Source organism: Epinephelus moara, chromosome 17, assembly GCF_006386435.1.
Source record: "Epinephelus moara isolate mb chromosome 17, YSFRI_EMoa_1.0, whole genome shotgun sequence".
Taxonomy (NCBI): Eukaryota; Metazoa; Chordata; class Actinopteri; order Perciformes; family Serranidae; genus Epinephelus; species Epinephelus moara.
The window spans coordinates 2,766,027-2,782,447 of record NC_065522.1 but is presented as its reverse complement, the minus strand read 5'-3'; the positions used below and the strand labels follow the sequence as shown (position 1 = coordinate 2,782,447).

The 16,421-nt window shown below is 39.5% G+C and overlaps 1 protein-coding gene across 5 annotated transcripts in view; it reads right to left on the bottom strand.

Moving 5' to 3' along the window:
• The window catches only part of camk2d1 (calcium/calmodulin-dependent protein kinase (CaM kinase) II delta 1), a 229,557-nt gene that overhangs the window by 20,054 nt on the left and 193,082 nt on the right, over positions 1 to 16,421 (bottom strand). For 4 of the 5 annotated variants that reach the window (XM_050066964.1, XM_050066961.1, XM_050066960.1 and 1 more), the window contains exon 14: positions 4,725 to 4,773. In XM_050066964.1, the coding sequence (XP_049922921.1) occupies positions 4,725 to 4,773 (49 nt within the window). Of the gene's footprint in view, positions 1 to 4,724; positions 4,774 to 7,540; positions 7,586 to 16,421 lie in introns of all 5 variants that reach the window. The other variant, XM_050066965.1, reaches the window with a different exon arrangement.

The window sequence follows — 16,421 nt, the reverse complement described above, 5'->3', positions numbered from 1 at the left end:
TTATGTTGATCTGTTGTGTACGACATCTATTGCACGTCTGTCCATCCTGGAAGAGGGATCCCTCCTCAGTTGCTCTTCCTGAGGTTTCTACCATTTTTTTCCCCATTAAAGGTTTTTTTTCGGGAGTTTTTCCTTATCCGCTGCGAGGGTCCAAAGGACAGAGGGATGTCGTATGCTGTAAAGCCCTGTGAGGCAAATTGTGATTTGTGATATTGGGCTTAGGAATAAAATTGATTGATTGAATTGATAGTTGCCCTCATTGCAAATCTTGCACTTTTATTTTGCCACTCCCTGCCACAGACAGCTTCTCCACAAGGGACTCACTGCTGAAATCACAAAAGATACCAAGATTATAACCTGCCACTCATTTCATAAAAATTTCTAAGCATCTTTGTAGACTGAGTCTCTGATTGGGGCCACAAATGCCAGACAGAGAAATAGCTATATTATAGTATGATATAAAAGAATAATATCAGAGAGATGTGATGAGGAAAAAAGTCCTCCTTGGATATAAACTGAAGATGTGCTCCTGAACACTATAATAAGGACAGTGGTGTAAAGCAATTTCAGAGCTTAGCTGAATAAAATTACAATCCCAATCATCCATCAATGACAATGACGCACATATGCCAAGACATATACACACAATTACACGCACTACAAGGTAAGATTCGAATGTGGGGGGCCTTAGGAAATTAGTTAATGCTTAGATGACAATAGAATAAACCTTTTAACTAAATGTGAAAAGATTCATATCTCATTTGTTTGACAGATTGAAAGTAGTGAAAGGTAACTACTGTAGTGAACACTCCTAAAACACAAACCGAAAGACTCACAATCACAAATCAATTTTACTCTTTGGACAGCTAGAACAAATATCTCAAATATCCATTTCACTGAACTCAAGCACAAAGCTCCTTCCCCTTGCTCTCTGTCATACTACAATCTATAAACTGCCAGGTATCAGGTGATTGTCTGCTCATATTTTTCCAATGGTTGGTTGGTATTATAGCCAACTACTGAAGGCCTGATCTCTACTGCAAGTCTTTTTGGAGTCCCGGTTTGGCTGTACAGCCTTCAAATGGTGCATGGCTTCAATAGAGATGAGTGTAACTCAGACTTGTGCACTTTGGGGATTGTTAAGTTTTCAGCGCTAACCTCAAAAGAGCTTCATATGACATTCAAAACACTTATATAGCAGCAAACAACATATTCTCAATCCAACCTCATTACATATCGATGTTTGGTCATGGACTTTGCCCGTCGACATATGATGTGCAAGGTACCTGGGTAGGTTGGTTGTTAATGTCCGGGGACGCCATGTCAACCTCAGCCTGTTCCATGTATTGTCTGATTTCAAAATACACGTTTTCACAGGAAATGTACAGTCTGCAAACAGTCTCTTTCAAAATAAATGCGCTCTGTTAGTACAACATCATGAATTGATGCTTTTTTCCTTCAACAACAAATGCTTGTGGTTCCATTTAGGCAACACATGGGCATAGCTGGGTTTTATGCAACAAACGCACGTGGTTGAATTTCGGCAACAAATGCATGTGGTTGGGTTCAGGCAACAAACCCATGTGGTTGGGTTCAGGCAACAAAAGCACATGGTTGGGTTTAGGAAAAAAGAACAGGATTTGGCTTTACAATCCTACAGAAAGCAAACACCAGCTTCCCAGATGATAGTGGTTGTTGACCCATCTACCTCTTCTCCCATCCACCCTACTCAGACTTTTCACCCCCTTAACTTACACTGTTGTCAGGACATGTGTCTCCCTGACGTCGCTGGGCAGCATTACACAATAAGGCTGACCAATGGCGTATAATGCTGACGTGAAAGGAAAGCTGTTTTCGTCAGATGCAAAGCGCCCACCCTCCAGTTCCCCCACCCATGGTTAACACCATTAGCTCTGTCAGCACTGTTGCCATTGTTAAAACTGTTCGCAGTGTTAGCAGCTAGCCACTTGGTCACCCATCTCTATGTTAAGAGCTGTATGCAGACAACCCTGGCTCAGTCTCTGAATCATACATATGCTCTGAATGTCATATACAGCTTCACCAATATTTGCCTGATTATTTGAGCCTACATATAAGGTGTTTTTGGACCAGAGGAACTTTTTCACAGCTCTAAGAACATCCTTTTTGTTGTGTTCGCACCAAAGGAACTACAAATTAGTGTGTTTTTTTAAATGCCGTTCTGAGGGACTTTATGTTTCTATTTCAGGTACTCTCCAAGAGCAGGAACCCTGATTGACATAAGTGTATGGTGACTGGTCAAGACATTATAAGTTACACACAGCCAATGCGGCATTCCACGTTAAAGGGTTTTTTGGGGGGAGTTTTTCCTTATCCACTGTGAGGGTCCTAAGGACAGAGGGATGTTTTATGCTGTAAAGCCCCTCTGAGGCAAATTGTGATTTGTGATATTGGGCTTTATATATAAAATTGATTGATTGATTGATTGATTGATTGGTCCTATTGGTCTTGCAGCTGTATGCCTCTGCGAACCAGTCCAGTTGCAGTTAGAGTTTACGGGAACTGCCCATCGGTTCGACAGCCCATTGTTCCGACAGCCCATTGTTCTGACCATATTTAACTCATTGTTCCGAAGTCCGTTCCGAAATCATCATGATGCCCTGTGGTTAAGGTCTGGTTAGATTTAGGCACAAAAACCACTTGGTTAGGGTCAGGAAAAGATCATGGTGTGGGTTAAAATGAAAAAGAAAGTGACAAACACATAAGCCGTGAGCCTGCTCCGCCTCAAGTCGGTTGCGGCGCACCATACGCCCGCTGCGAGCCGTTCAGCACCGCGGACAGTCGGACTAATGGGATGTCGAACCAATGGGCTGTCGAACTAATGACATGGACCCAGAGTTTACATCCATGTCTGTCCAGACTCATATGTAGCCATTACAGTTGATAATGCTTCAAATGCTGCTGTAAATAAGTTACATATTCTAAAACATAGATGCTTCACATAGATCTTAAACCCAGCAGCACAGAAGATTTATACAGTTAGTACAGTTTCAAGGTAGACACCCAAGATTAGTGTCACCAATTCAGTATCTAACCAAATGTCTCTCCTTCTGTTCCTGAGAGTTGAATAATGGCCAGAAAAGTGTTTTTTGCAGAACATTATGATGCCACAGTGAAGCTGGCCTTCAACCTTTTGGATATAAAATGTCATCATTTCATCATGTTATTCTATTAGACATTTGTGTGAAATTTTGTCATGATTACTGGATAAATTCTTGAGATTAATCGAGTCTCCAGAACTGTTTGGTCCGAAAATGCCTAAAGACACATACTGGCCCTCATTTATTAATCTAACATACAAACCAGCTCAGATCCTAGCACAGAAATCATCCAACGATAGTGTTCGTGTGTGATGCATGAAACATTTTTATCCAGGCTAAAACAGCGTAAGAATGATCGGGCCTTGATAAATATAGCAGTTGAAAACAACAGTCATTTAAATATCCTGCTCCAATATATTCTGGGTTTAGAGGCCTCGTCCATTGAGTTGTAATATGAGAGGAGAATTTCTCTGAGCTAGAAGTGGAAACGCTGACATTCCAGGTCCAATTAAACTGTTTCTATCTAGCAGCCTGAAAAGTGGCATCAAAGGATGCTGGAAAAAGGCAGTATGGAAAAAAATCACTGATGCGGTCAACAGCGTTGCAGTTGACAATCCAACTCCAGCTGTCCTAAGGACAGAGGGATGTCGTATGCTGTAAAGCCTTGTGAGGCAAATTGTGATTTGTGATATTGGGCTTTATAAATAAAATTGATTGATTGATTGATTGAATATTTAATTAATACTTCCAGGCTAAGCACCCTACCAACCTATGCATACATATATCAACAATATTAGCCAATATGTTTTGTAATATTGAAATTGTTATAATATTCATAGAAAACTTGTAATTGACCTAGATCAAAGTGTGCATGTCTAGACTTCCAGAAATCTGGTTATTGGTTTTACATTCAAAAGTGAGTTTAAGTTAATGCTAAATTACCATCTAAGCAAACCAGGTGAATGCATCAGACCCTCAGGGGCCCCAATATGAAAATATGAATTATTTGTCAGTTGGTCTTTAGTAATTTGAAAACATTTTCAAGTAGGGTCCACCACCACCGGAATAACAAGCTCAGAACCAACCAAATATTGTCCACTCACATAATAATCCATTTCATGGGAGTTGGTTGACTGAAATAAATTTGTGCCTGAATGATGTGACAGATAACTTATGTGACAGCCTGGGGGTCCCTAGTAGATTTATTCTGCCATAGTTCATGTACATGGTACTGGGCCAGACATGACATGTATCCGCTGTGAGGGTCCTAAGGACAGAGGGATGTCGTATGCTGTAAAGCCCTGTGAGGCAAATTATGATTTGTGATTTTGGGCTTTATAAATAAAATTGAATTGAATTGAATTAAAATAAAGACATATGGACCATGAGAAATGAAACATGTTGATACTGAAAGACATTAATTATAAAACATGCAACACCATCATGCAACAGACACAACCAGTGAAAAACATATAATGCAGTGCACCCACAGAGGGAGAAGAGAGGTGACCTTAAACTGTGAGGTAAAAACTTCAAATATCAGCACTTGTTAATAGATTGAGAGGAAAGAGTTTTAAAGAGGCGCCTGGGAGTTTTCCTGTTAACTGAAGGCTAGTTTGTGTTGGTTAGTCTGAACCTCCCTACCTCTCACGTCCTCGTCCTCGATGGTAGTGTTGGCACTCTCACTGGACTCCTGTCAAACAACACATAAGAGACACATGAGTAAAAGCAGCCTGATATAAAAGCACAACCAAGCTGAGGACAAACAACCCGAGTTCAAATGAGATCCATATGCTCAGTGTTCATCCACAACAGGTCATTTTACCATTATCTACTTCACCATCTAAATTTGGGATTTGACTTTTGACACAGTCTCGTTGTTACCAGATAGATGGTAAGTGGCAACAGTGATGATATTATGCTGTGAGAATATAGTGACTTTGGGTGGGTGGGTGATATGAAAAAAATCTTCTGTAACTGCATATGTAATTTTATATCACCGTACTGGTATATATCATGATACAATAGTTGTTTTGTAAATTCAATCAAGGAATGGTTCGAGGTTCCCGAGAACCATCACTTCAAGTGTTACAGGTTTCTGTATTTAGAACACTCTCCTCCTGCATGTCTACCCAAATCACGATATCTTGCCAGCAGCTGTATTTGAGATTTACTTTTACAGAAAGATCTGTACCTCTTCCACCTCTGCATTAGCTTAAAATCATGAGTAGAGAGCCCCTAACTAAACTTGATTTCTCACCTGAAGAGCCAATCTCCAGAGTTATGATGTGCCAGGCAATATCTTTTTGGCAACTGTCTTTATAATGTCGGGACTATGGGTCGTTTAGTTTGGGATATTTCTCGACCTCAACGAGTCTCGTCATCCAGTCTTTGTCATGCACGAGACAGAGCAACAGTGACAGAGCTCTCTTTATGCATCCATGGTTAGAAGAGGAGTCGAGCTGCCATAGGAGCAGAGAAACAGAGCTGCTACAGGAGCTCGTATGTACAAGCAGAGAGCAAGTGGGGGAAAAAGGCATTTAATTCAGGGGCAGCAAGGCTGGAAATAGGACAGTGGCGAAAAGTAGTATGAGGCATTGTGTGCATTGTGTACCAGGCAACAGGCAGGGGCGGGGACCTGGGCGTGCTGACCCCTGTTGTCACAGACTGTCACAGACATTGTATGCATATTTTGTGCAATTACCAACAGTCAATACAGTATTGTCGCAATATCGTTATTGAAGTATTTTGTCAAAAATATTGTGATATTTGATTTTTTTTCATATCATCCAACCCAAAGTCAAAGAAGTGCATTGTCAATTCATTTATCAGCTACTGGATACATAACAATTTCAGTATTTGTAAAAATGTTGAATATCATGGCCAATAACCATTCATCCTTTTACAGTATCATTGGTGCATACATATATGCCAGTACAAAAATATCTGTGATAAACGTATGTCAAACAATATTATTGATACAGCCAATATATTTATATTGGTCAATATAGTAAGTCTAATAGATTAATGTTGAAACAGGAAGTCCATCTAAACTAGAGAGCAGATAGTTTGGGTAAGAATTGTACTTTTGCATTCATTTTCCTTCCAAATAAGTTTCCTTACCTCAGCTAATATAATGGGTTTTATTTACACACTGTCTGGTTGCTTGACTGCTCATGTTTCTCCAAACATCTTGACTTTTTAGAGACATGTAAATTTTCCCAGATCTCAGCAATTAACAAGTTCTTACTATTACCAGTGGGAATGATGGGTAATACTAAATTGAATTATCCTTTATATGGAAACTACACATTCTACAACATTCACATTCACCCTCTCCAACCCTTTGTTACATAAGAAGTGATCCCATGTTGGATGACACATTGTACAATGACCCTTACATTGCTTGTGGATGAACACAAACACAAAAAAGCAGAATATTACATTTATATAAGTGATGACTTAAGCAAACAGCTGGACTCTTTCCTCCTGTATGGTACTACACAACACTGTTACTATGCACAAGAACGTATACTGTATGCTACACTATGAGCCACATCACCATCATGTCACTTCACAAAGCAAAATATACAAGCATGCACGTATTCCCACACAGATCCATACATCTGCAAAGACTTGGCAGATGGACTCCAGGCTATTCTGTTAAGGCTTGAAACAACTTTGGTAATCATGGCATTGCATGGTGTTTATTCTGTTCCAAAAGCATGCATAATCCCAGTGTCTCGGACACAACTATAAAACTGACAACATTTTGGCTGTACATGCTTTGTAAGATAAAACAAACTCATTTTTATGTCCAGATCTTACATCATAACAATCACATAAATATCCAGCTTAGGAAGTTATATACAAAACCGTACACATTGATGACAAATGTTAAGTCAAAGAATTACATGCAACAGTTGATAACAGCATGCACTGTTTCACAGTAATACCATAGTCCCTTGTTTTATCACGACATGTCGAGTGTAAGTAACATCCAATGGTACACAAACATCATCAGAAGCAACGTTAAGGCTCTACTCTAAATGGCACACACATCAGCAGCAAATTAGAGCTCCAGACTATGGAGCTATATTTGTGTCTTTATTACATGCGAGAAAATAAATGATATGAGAGGGAAAAAAAATGTTTGAGAGAAAAAAAAATATTTGAGAAAAAGTTTTCACACTGATAGCAAAAAATGATAATATTTGAGACTAAAAAAAGTTTTGAGATAAAGTATTTTGTCATAGAATATAAAAAAAAATAATCTGAGATTTAAAAAATGATTTCCAAGAAAAAAACTCTCTCAAAAAACTTTTTTTTACTTTCAAATATTATTTTTTTGCTATCAGTGTGAAAACATTTTCTCTCTCTCTCATATCATTTATTTTCTCGCATGTAATAAAGACACAAATATAGCTCCATACCAGACCAGCATCTGATCAGCCGTATACCTTGTTTCCATCAGCTGGGTTGTGGATAACAGTGGTTTGAGGCTCCTGATTTGAGAGGGCCGACAGTAGGAAGAGAGGTTAATGCAGAATGGAAGAGAGTTAGGAAGAATGCTTGACAGAAAGGTATTTTGCCAAAAAGGAAAAAAAAAAAAAAGTAGTGAAGGAAGAAGGGGAAAAGATATAAATTCTATGTCGGGGGAAGCAAGTCGGTACTAAAAACAGAATCACTACAGCATACTGCAGCACTATTAGAGATACCTGGGAGGTTATGGCAATGGAAGCTGTGACAGTTCCTAGAACATCAAGTAAAGTCTTTAACCACAGGTGATCAAGTATGACCCAATACTGACAAAAACTTGACAATAAGTAACATTAAACACAGACACCATGGAAACAACCTGTTAACAGATGTGCCTTAGAAACAGCTGCAGAATACTTTTATAATTTTTTGTTTTACAGCTTAAACATTCAAAAAAGGTTGACATGAATATGTAAGAGGCAGGCATTTGACCAATTACACACATCTTCAGATACATTAAACATATATCCATGTTACTGTAAAGACATTAAAGAAATAGTCAACACCAGAAAGGACAGAGAGGTAACACAATTTAATTGTCAGGATGGATCTCCTTCTCCTTTACATATATGGCGCATGCTATTGCAAAACCGTTTGCTGTACACTGGTGTGTGTCACTGTGTCCCAGCTGACATGTGTAACATGATTCACTTTGACTAAAATCCCCTGATGGGAAAGTTCAGATTTTTTGAGGTGGGGTTGTATGGGGTACTTGTCCATAGTCAGTGTATTACAAACAGTAGATGTCAGTCAGCACACCCCCAGTTTGTAGAAGCAGGCTGGATTCCAACATGGAAGCTAAGCAATCCACTGCTGTGAAGGGGTCAGTGACAAAATGTATTTTAGCTACCTAAAAGAAGTCCCATCAAAAGTAATCTATACCACTTTAAGAATACAACATATTAAGAGTATTTTCACTGCTTTACGTTACCGTAGACGGCTTCAGTTCATCTATGCTCTCTTCAAAGCCACCAGACTCCATTGACAAAAACAGTAATTTTAGCTCGCTGACTACAGGAGCTGCTGGCCTACCAATGCTTTGATCAGTTAGTTAGTTTGCATTATTGTGCGTTATAACTACCCCTTTTAAATGCCAAAATCACACAATCATACAAACAAAATAACTCTTTGAGGCAGTGGTAGACCAGCAGCTCCTGGGTTCAGCAATGTTAAATCACAAGAGCAAGACTGATATAACAGCTTCATTTTTCCGTTGGAAAATTTTCTCAATATAGCATACGTTTAAATCAATATTGCTTTATTTAGGTGGCTAAAATACGTTTTGCTGCTGACCCCTAAACAGCAATTGCATAGCATGTCAGACTCCAGCCTGCATCTCCAAACTGGGGGCATGCGGACTAACACCTACTGTATGTAATATACTGTCTATGAATAAGTGCAGCACTTAAAATAAACAGTGTATTACAACAGCTGGAGCCTATCTCAACTGTCATTGGGCGAGAGGCTGGGTACACCATGGACAGGTTGCCGGACAACTACGAAGCTTAAACATAGAGACAGACAACCGTTCACGCCTACCTGCAGGCAATTTTAGAGTCACCAATTAACCTAGCCTGCATGTCTTTTGACTGTGGGAAGAAGCAGGAGAACCCAGAGAAAACCCATGCTGACATGAGAACATGCAAACCTCAGGCAGAAGGGCCCCAGCCTAACCTGGAAATCCAGATGCCCCGCCCCTAGCAAATTCAAATTTGCACTGCACGGGAATCTGGCCCCGACGAGCAGAGCCCGTTGAATCACAAATTGGACCAATCAGATCAGTCTATCTGACAGAGGCAGGCTCTGGGCGGGCGTAACATGATGACGACAGCGCTGCGTCATAGGAGTCGAAAAGTAAACAGCCAAGATGGCAGCTGCAGAAGAACCGTACCCATTCAATTTAGCTTTGGAAGAAACGCTAAGCCAATTACACTTATCTTTTTCCTTGAGAGAGGAACAGAGGACTGCCCGAGAAGCCTTCGCTTTCAGGAAGGACGTTTTTGCCGTTTTGCCGACGGGATACAGCAAAAGCATAACATATCAGTTAACCCCACTGGTCAGCAAACCAATGGGGCTTACTGCAATGAATATGTCACCTTGTTTTTTGCTCTGATTGGCTATTGTGCTATCCAATTGTGTGCAGTGGCATTTAATATGCCTCAGTAACTGCCGCCCCTTGGGTAGGAAGGGTGTATCGGTGAGGGCCAGACTCAAAATCTTTCTAGATTTGAGTCTGGATTTCCAGGCTAGCCCCAGCCAGCCAGTGGATTCAGACCTGGAACCCTCTTGCTGTGAGGTGACAGTACTAACCACTGCCCAACTGTGCCGGTCCTTTAAAGGAACTTTGTTGAAATTTCCGACTAGCAACTCAGTATTTACAAATTCCCAGTGCATATGAAACGCACCATAACTCTAAGAGAGATAAACTATCCCATTAAGGAGACAAGTTGAATACAAATCCCTTGGTGCATTTCAGTTAAAATCATGCCATTATCAAGCTGAAAATTCTGTTGCATGTGATGCTAACAACAAGCTAACGCTCTTTAGACAACACATTCTCACTCCGACCTCAGCACATATCGACGTTTGATAATGGACTTTCCACATCAAGATATTACATACAAGGTACCCTGGGTGCTTTGGTTGATGACATTCTGGGACACTGTGTCAACTTCAGCCTGTTACATGCATCGTCTGTTTTCAAAATACACTGAAATTCCCATTTTCACAGGAAATGTACAGTTTGCAAACAGTCTCTTTCAAAATAAACGCATTACGTCCCTACAACACCGTAAATTGACGTTTTTTTCCTTCAACAACAAACGCACAGTTACGTTCAGCCAAGACACGCACATGTTTGGGTTTAGGAAACAAAAGCATGTGGTTGGGTTTAGGAAAAAAGAACAGGGTTTGGCTTTATAATCTTAGAGAACATGAACACCGGCCTTTCGGGTGAAAGTCAGTAGTTGTTGGACTGATAAGTAATTCACTTTTGGATTTTGGGTCAATTTTGGATGAAGCAAGTATAGTGTGGAGTTTTTTGTTCCCAGTTCGCAACAATGTTTTGATTCAAGTCTCTGCCTGGCTCATGGGTAACGTAGTTTATACCAAACAGACAAAAAGCCCTTCTCAGAAAAAAAGCATGACATAAACCTGCAATATCACTGATTTATCAAGGGCACTCAGTTGGTGCTTGTCAAAGTCTAGGAAGTATCCTAAACCCGCTTAATTTTAGCATGGCTACTTTATCGAATCCCACCGAAGGACCATTCCAATGACAAGGATCCTTTGAACCCTACAGAGGGCCGAGTCCTTTCTTTAGAGTACTTACAGGGATGCATGTGTGTATCCTCATCGGGCATTAAGTACCCACAGTTCTTTGCGCACAATTGACTGGGATTAAGGGCAGGCCTTTTCAATGACATACACCTGGGCATGTGTTAGCAAGTGAAAGCAGCTCCTCCATCTCTAAAAATCTAAAAAACAACCCAGTAGAAAACCAGTGTTGTCTCTAGTTTCATTGACAACAACTGCTTGAAACCTGTGGCAACAGCACATAAGCCACAGTTGACATGCAATGGCCCCAGTGTTGCCATTACAGCCATCAACAACAAAGGAAAATGTAGCCCATGTACAGCAATGTGGCAATGCAATACAGCAATCCAGAAGTGCATGTGGACAGCTCGTTACACAACCACTGAAAACATCTGTGGTTCTTAGCTTTATGGAAAAAAAGGAAAAAACAAAAACAAAAAAACAGTCACCATCGGCAATGAAGTGGAAAAGAAGTGGAGCTCAACAGAGCTGTGCAATCAGGACAGACAGACAGATAGACAGTTAGACAGAGACAGACAGGCATGCAAACATGCAGGCAGCAAGGCAGGGACACAGTGTACCAGAGAAGGAGTGGGGACAGGTTCTTTGGGGCTGGTGACCACATTGGCCTTGTTGTTGATCTGGAGGGACAGAGTGGACAGACAGGTAGACAGACAGGACAGGGCAGAAGTGACAAGACTTAGTGTCCAAACAATCCCTCTTCTCTGCTGTGGAGGGAAAAGTGGAGCGTTGTGTTTGAGAGTTGCTGTCAAGAACGGCGAGTGTCAGTGAGTCAGTCCATTGCTGTGAACATGTGTGACCCATCCAGCTCGGAACAGTCTAGCTTCAGTCTTCAGTTAGAATAGGCTCATTAAACCCTAGTAGTATAAAAACATCACCACCTTTCATAAAGAGAAGAGTTAAAGACCAATTTTGAGTATTCTTATTAGAGGCCGGTCTGCTCAAGTCTGCTAGATGAAGAGACAGACAGTATGGAATGAAACTAATGACCAAATAACTCTGTAGAAGAATGACAAATTAGGTAAAATTCCGAACTGAATTTTCTTCTTGTTGTATTAGGAGCTGCCTTCTACATATACCACAGTAAAACCACATTATGGTATTGTGTTTTGTTTTTGTGTTTTCTGGTTGCCATATCCTGGCTGCCATAACTCTGATGAGACACCTGCGATGATATAGTATTCGCCAAGATATTGATGCTTCGACCTCGAAATCACATTTTAATATGACTGAATGGGTTTATAGTGTATAGCACAAAGAATCACAATAGAAAGTCCAGGGGATGAAACCCTAGGAGCAGTCTTTGATGGAACCACTTAGGGATGGATGATATTGGATTTTTTGCAGATATCCGATATGCCAATATATAACAACTTATTTGGCCAATAACTGATATTGATATGGATATATCCACTTTTTTTACCCACCTAATTTTAGTTATCATCAAGTCTCTTCTATAGTGGAATTAACATCATATTTTGCATGCATACTCTGATTGTGATGGCCTACCAGTAGATGGAGACATGAAATAGAATTCTTTTCAATGTATGTAATAATCATTCATTACCTGAAAATTTTAGGAGCACAAGCAGAAAATTTAGGGGCGCACCTTAAATCGTCCTGCAGCACAATTATTCACATTTTTCCCCATTCTAACTGTATCATAAACTACTGTAGTGTACTGTAATTTAACACTGAACTGTTTTAATTATTGAAGTTGAAGTTATTGAAGTGTTTAGCATCACAGAGACTTATGGTCAGTGGGAGGGGAGGATTCTTAAAATAACATCTGTACAGATGTGAAGCCCTAACTATATCTGATCTTTAATGAAAGCTGTTGTCTCTTTTTTTTTCTCTGAAAACATTAACCTAATATTCAGACAATTTATTTAGCCTCTGTAGTTGAGGGGACAGGTCTGCTCTGCAGCAGCAAACTGATGCTGATTTACATGAGAATTCATGTAAAATGGACGTTGAACCATGAACAGAAATTAGAGAATGCCCATAAAGCATTTTAATAAATCAATCATTATCATCAATCATAATTAAAACATATTGCTGCCAGCACATATCTATACAATCAGCACAGTTTTAAGGTGGACACCCAAGTTTTAAGGTGGACAGCCAAGATTTACTTGATTTCTTTATTTATTGCCAAAAACATGTTTTGTGAGGTCACACTGACCTTGATCTTCGACCACCAAATTCTGATAAGTTCATTGATCAGTCCAAATGAGCGTTTGTGCCAAATTTGAAAAAATTCCCCTGTGGTCTTTGCGAGATATCAGGTTCACAAGAATGAGACGGTCACATTGACGTTGACCTTTGACCACCAAAATCTAATCAGTTCACTGTTAAGTCCAAGTAGATGCTTTTGCCAAATTTGAAGAAGTTCTCTTAAGGTGTTTGTGAGATATTGCACTCACGAGCATGGGACGGATGCAAGGTCAAGCTGACCTTGACCTTTCACCACCAAAATCTAATCAGTTCATTGTTGAGTCTCAAGTGGTTATTATGTCAAATCCAAAAAAAATCCCTCAAGGTGTTCTTGAGATATCGCATTCACAAGAATGGGTTTGCAGGAAAACCAAAAACATAATGCCTCCAGCTACAGCTATCTCAGGCATGGAAGTTGAAAAACAAAACAAAAAAAATCATTAAGGACCAACTTGGATGCAGGATATTTATGCATTGCAGGGCTATTTAATCATCAAGCAGAGGCTATACATTGGACTGATTTTAATAACTTTAATGTAATTCTACATCTGTGTTATACAGGAAAATAGAAGTATTGGATCAAGACTTGGTATCAGCAGATACTCAATATTAAGCGATTTGGATCGGTATCAGGGTGAAAAAATACGATCAGGACATTCCTGTTATATTTAATTTGTGCCTAAAGATGCCCCTAATTCCTACACACTGCACCTTTCAGAATGTTTTTCATCTTCAATGGGTGTTACAAAGTGGTGTCTTGTAATTAATGCCATTTACTATATTCAGACCAGAACAGCACATAGTAACATGGTACCTTAAACCATTCTTCCATGAAACCTAAACTTTGTACAATATCGAAGGTGAAGTCATGTGCTCAAAACACGGCAGGCAGCCACAGGGAGTCCCAGCCCTTTGTTCCTTTATCTTCTGATGAAAAGATCAAACTTATGAAGATGACTGATACATTTAACTACGTATAATTTCTCATCTGGATGGTTTCCAGTTGAATTTCTGTTTAATTATAAAAAATTTGATGCAGCTAAAAGTTATTTACTCCACCAACTCAAGACACACTGATTTTGGTTTCACTGAGTAGGTACATATATTATAGGATATTTGGAGTAGGCCCTTGCAGTGGTGAAAGCTAGTTTCTAGAACACTGTGTAGCCACTGAGTATGCTATGTAAACCCCGTACTGGTTACAGAAAATGACAGTGCCATGTACACAGGAGGAGGAACTATCAGGTTACTCTTTGTTCCATGTAAACAACACATCCAATGATGAACCAACATCACAGGATAAGACTCATACAGCTTAGCATGTTAATATATTTACTGACAGTTTCCAGTAAGAGTCTCAACAAAGCAGGAAAAAGGAAATCATCAGCGTCTTCAAAACATGTTGGATTGTTGCCAGTCAGCTGTGATCAGACTAACTATAACTATAAAAAGATGACAGCTACAGCTATTTTACCTCTAACTCTAAGGTACAAGGAATAGGGTCAGATTTTGATACCATCCATTTAACACAATTTCAAAAGAATCCTGAAAAAAATCAACCCTATCGCCACAATAAATGTTGGAACTGTACATTTCTACAAACATGGATATGTTGTCACAGATATGTTAAAACTTTACATTTCAACACTGCTGTGACTATTGTGTGGTTAGGTTTAGGCACAAAACCACTTGGTTATGATTATGAAAAGATCGTGTTTTGGCTTCAAATACCTAGTTTTGATGGCGCAATCCCAGCAGAAAACACAATGACAGGTTGCTAAATTAGAATTACTGTCCTACGGTTGTACGCCTCCACGCATCAGTCAAGTTTCTCTTACATTTTACATCCATGTCTGTGAAAACATGGATACTTCACACACATTGTTCACCCAGCAGCACAGAAAATCTATAAAATCATTACAGTTTCAAAGTGGACACCAAGATGAGTGTTACCAATTAAGTATCTGACCAAATATTTCCCTTTCTGTTCCTGAGGAAAGTGCTTTATGGAGAACATTATGATGTCACAGTGAAGTTGACCTTTGACAATTTGGATATAAAATGTCATCACTTCATTATTTTATCCTATTAGACATTTGTGTGACGTTTTGTCAAAATTAGCATATGAATTCTTGAGTTATGGCCAAAAACATATTTTGTGAGATCACACTGACCTTGACCTTTGACTAGGCATGTAACGATATATCGAATTTTGCGGTGTCGCGATAAAATAAATTCTCGATACCGTTGTGGGAATGCCACGGTAGTTAAATAGCTGCGTTCTCCTACAGAGCCAGTAATATGACTGTGCGACTACATTCCCCATAATCCTTTGCGTACAACTGCGCGTGGAGGTGAGAGCAGACTCCTGCAGCTCAGCCTCTCAGTCTCCGACTCTGACCCGTGCATGACCAGAGGAAACGAGAGAAGTGAACAGAAATGCTAGAATGGCGAATAAAGTAAGGAGATTGATTGTTCTTCTCTGTGGATTTTCTCCGTGACCGTTCGTCATAGCGAAAAGCCACGCATATCACGTGAAACAGCAAAACTGTAGCTTTCCAACAAGACCAAGCACCTGTCGGTAGTCCAATGTTTTCACAGCGGAAAAAAAGATAAAATTACACTAAAATTATGTATAACAGAGCTTTTATACAGCTTTGCACACACATTACTCTTGGATGGATTACTCGCGAATGCAGGGTCGCACAGAAATGCCACACATATCACATTAAAGCGCAGGACCGGAGCTTTCGTCTCCTCATCTCCTGTTCTGAGAAAGTGTTAGTGTCTCCTTGATGTCAAGATTGTCAACCTCTGTGTATCTGTGAGTGAGGGATTGTGTGTTTTTGAGTTTACATTATTTCTATTTGATGAAATCACATGTTCAACTGCACTGATTTGTTTATGATACTTTATGATACTCTTCCAAGTTAAAAATAACATGCTGTACAGTGTACATGCAATATTTTTGAATAAAATAGCTATTTTTAACAATAAATTTTCTCTTTTTTCCCCTTGTATAAATATCGTGATATACAGTGGTGTGAAAAAGTGTTTGCCCCTTTCCTGATTTCTTACTTTTTTGCATGTTTTCCACACTTAAATGTTTCAGATCATCAAACAAATTTAAACATTAGTCAAAGATAACACAAGTAAACACAAAATGCAGTTTTTAAATGAAGGGTTTTATTAATGAGGAAGAAAAAAATCCAAAGCTACATGGCCCTGTGTGAAAAAGTGTTTGCCCCC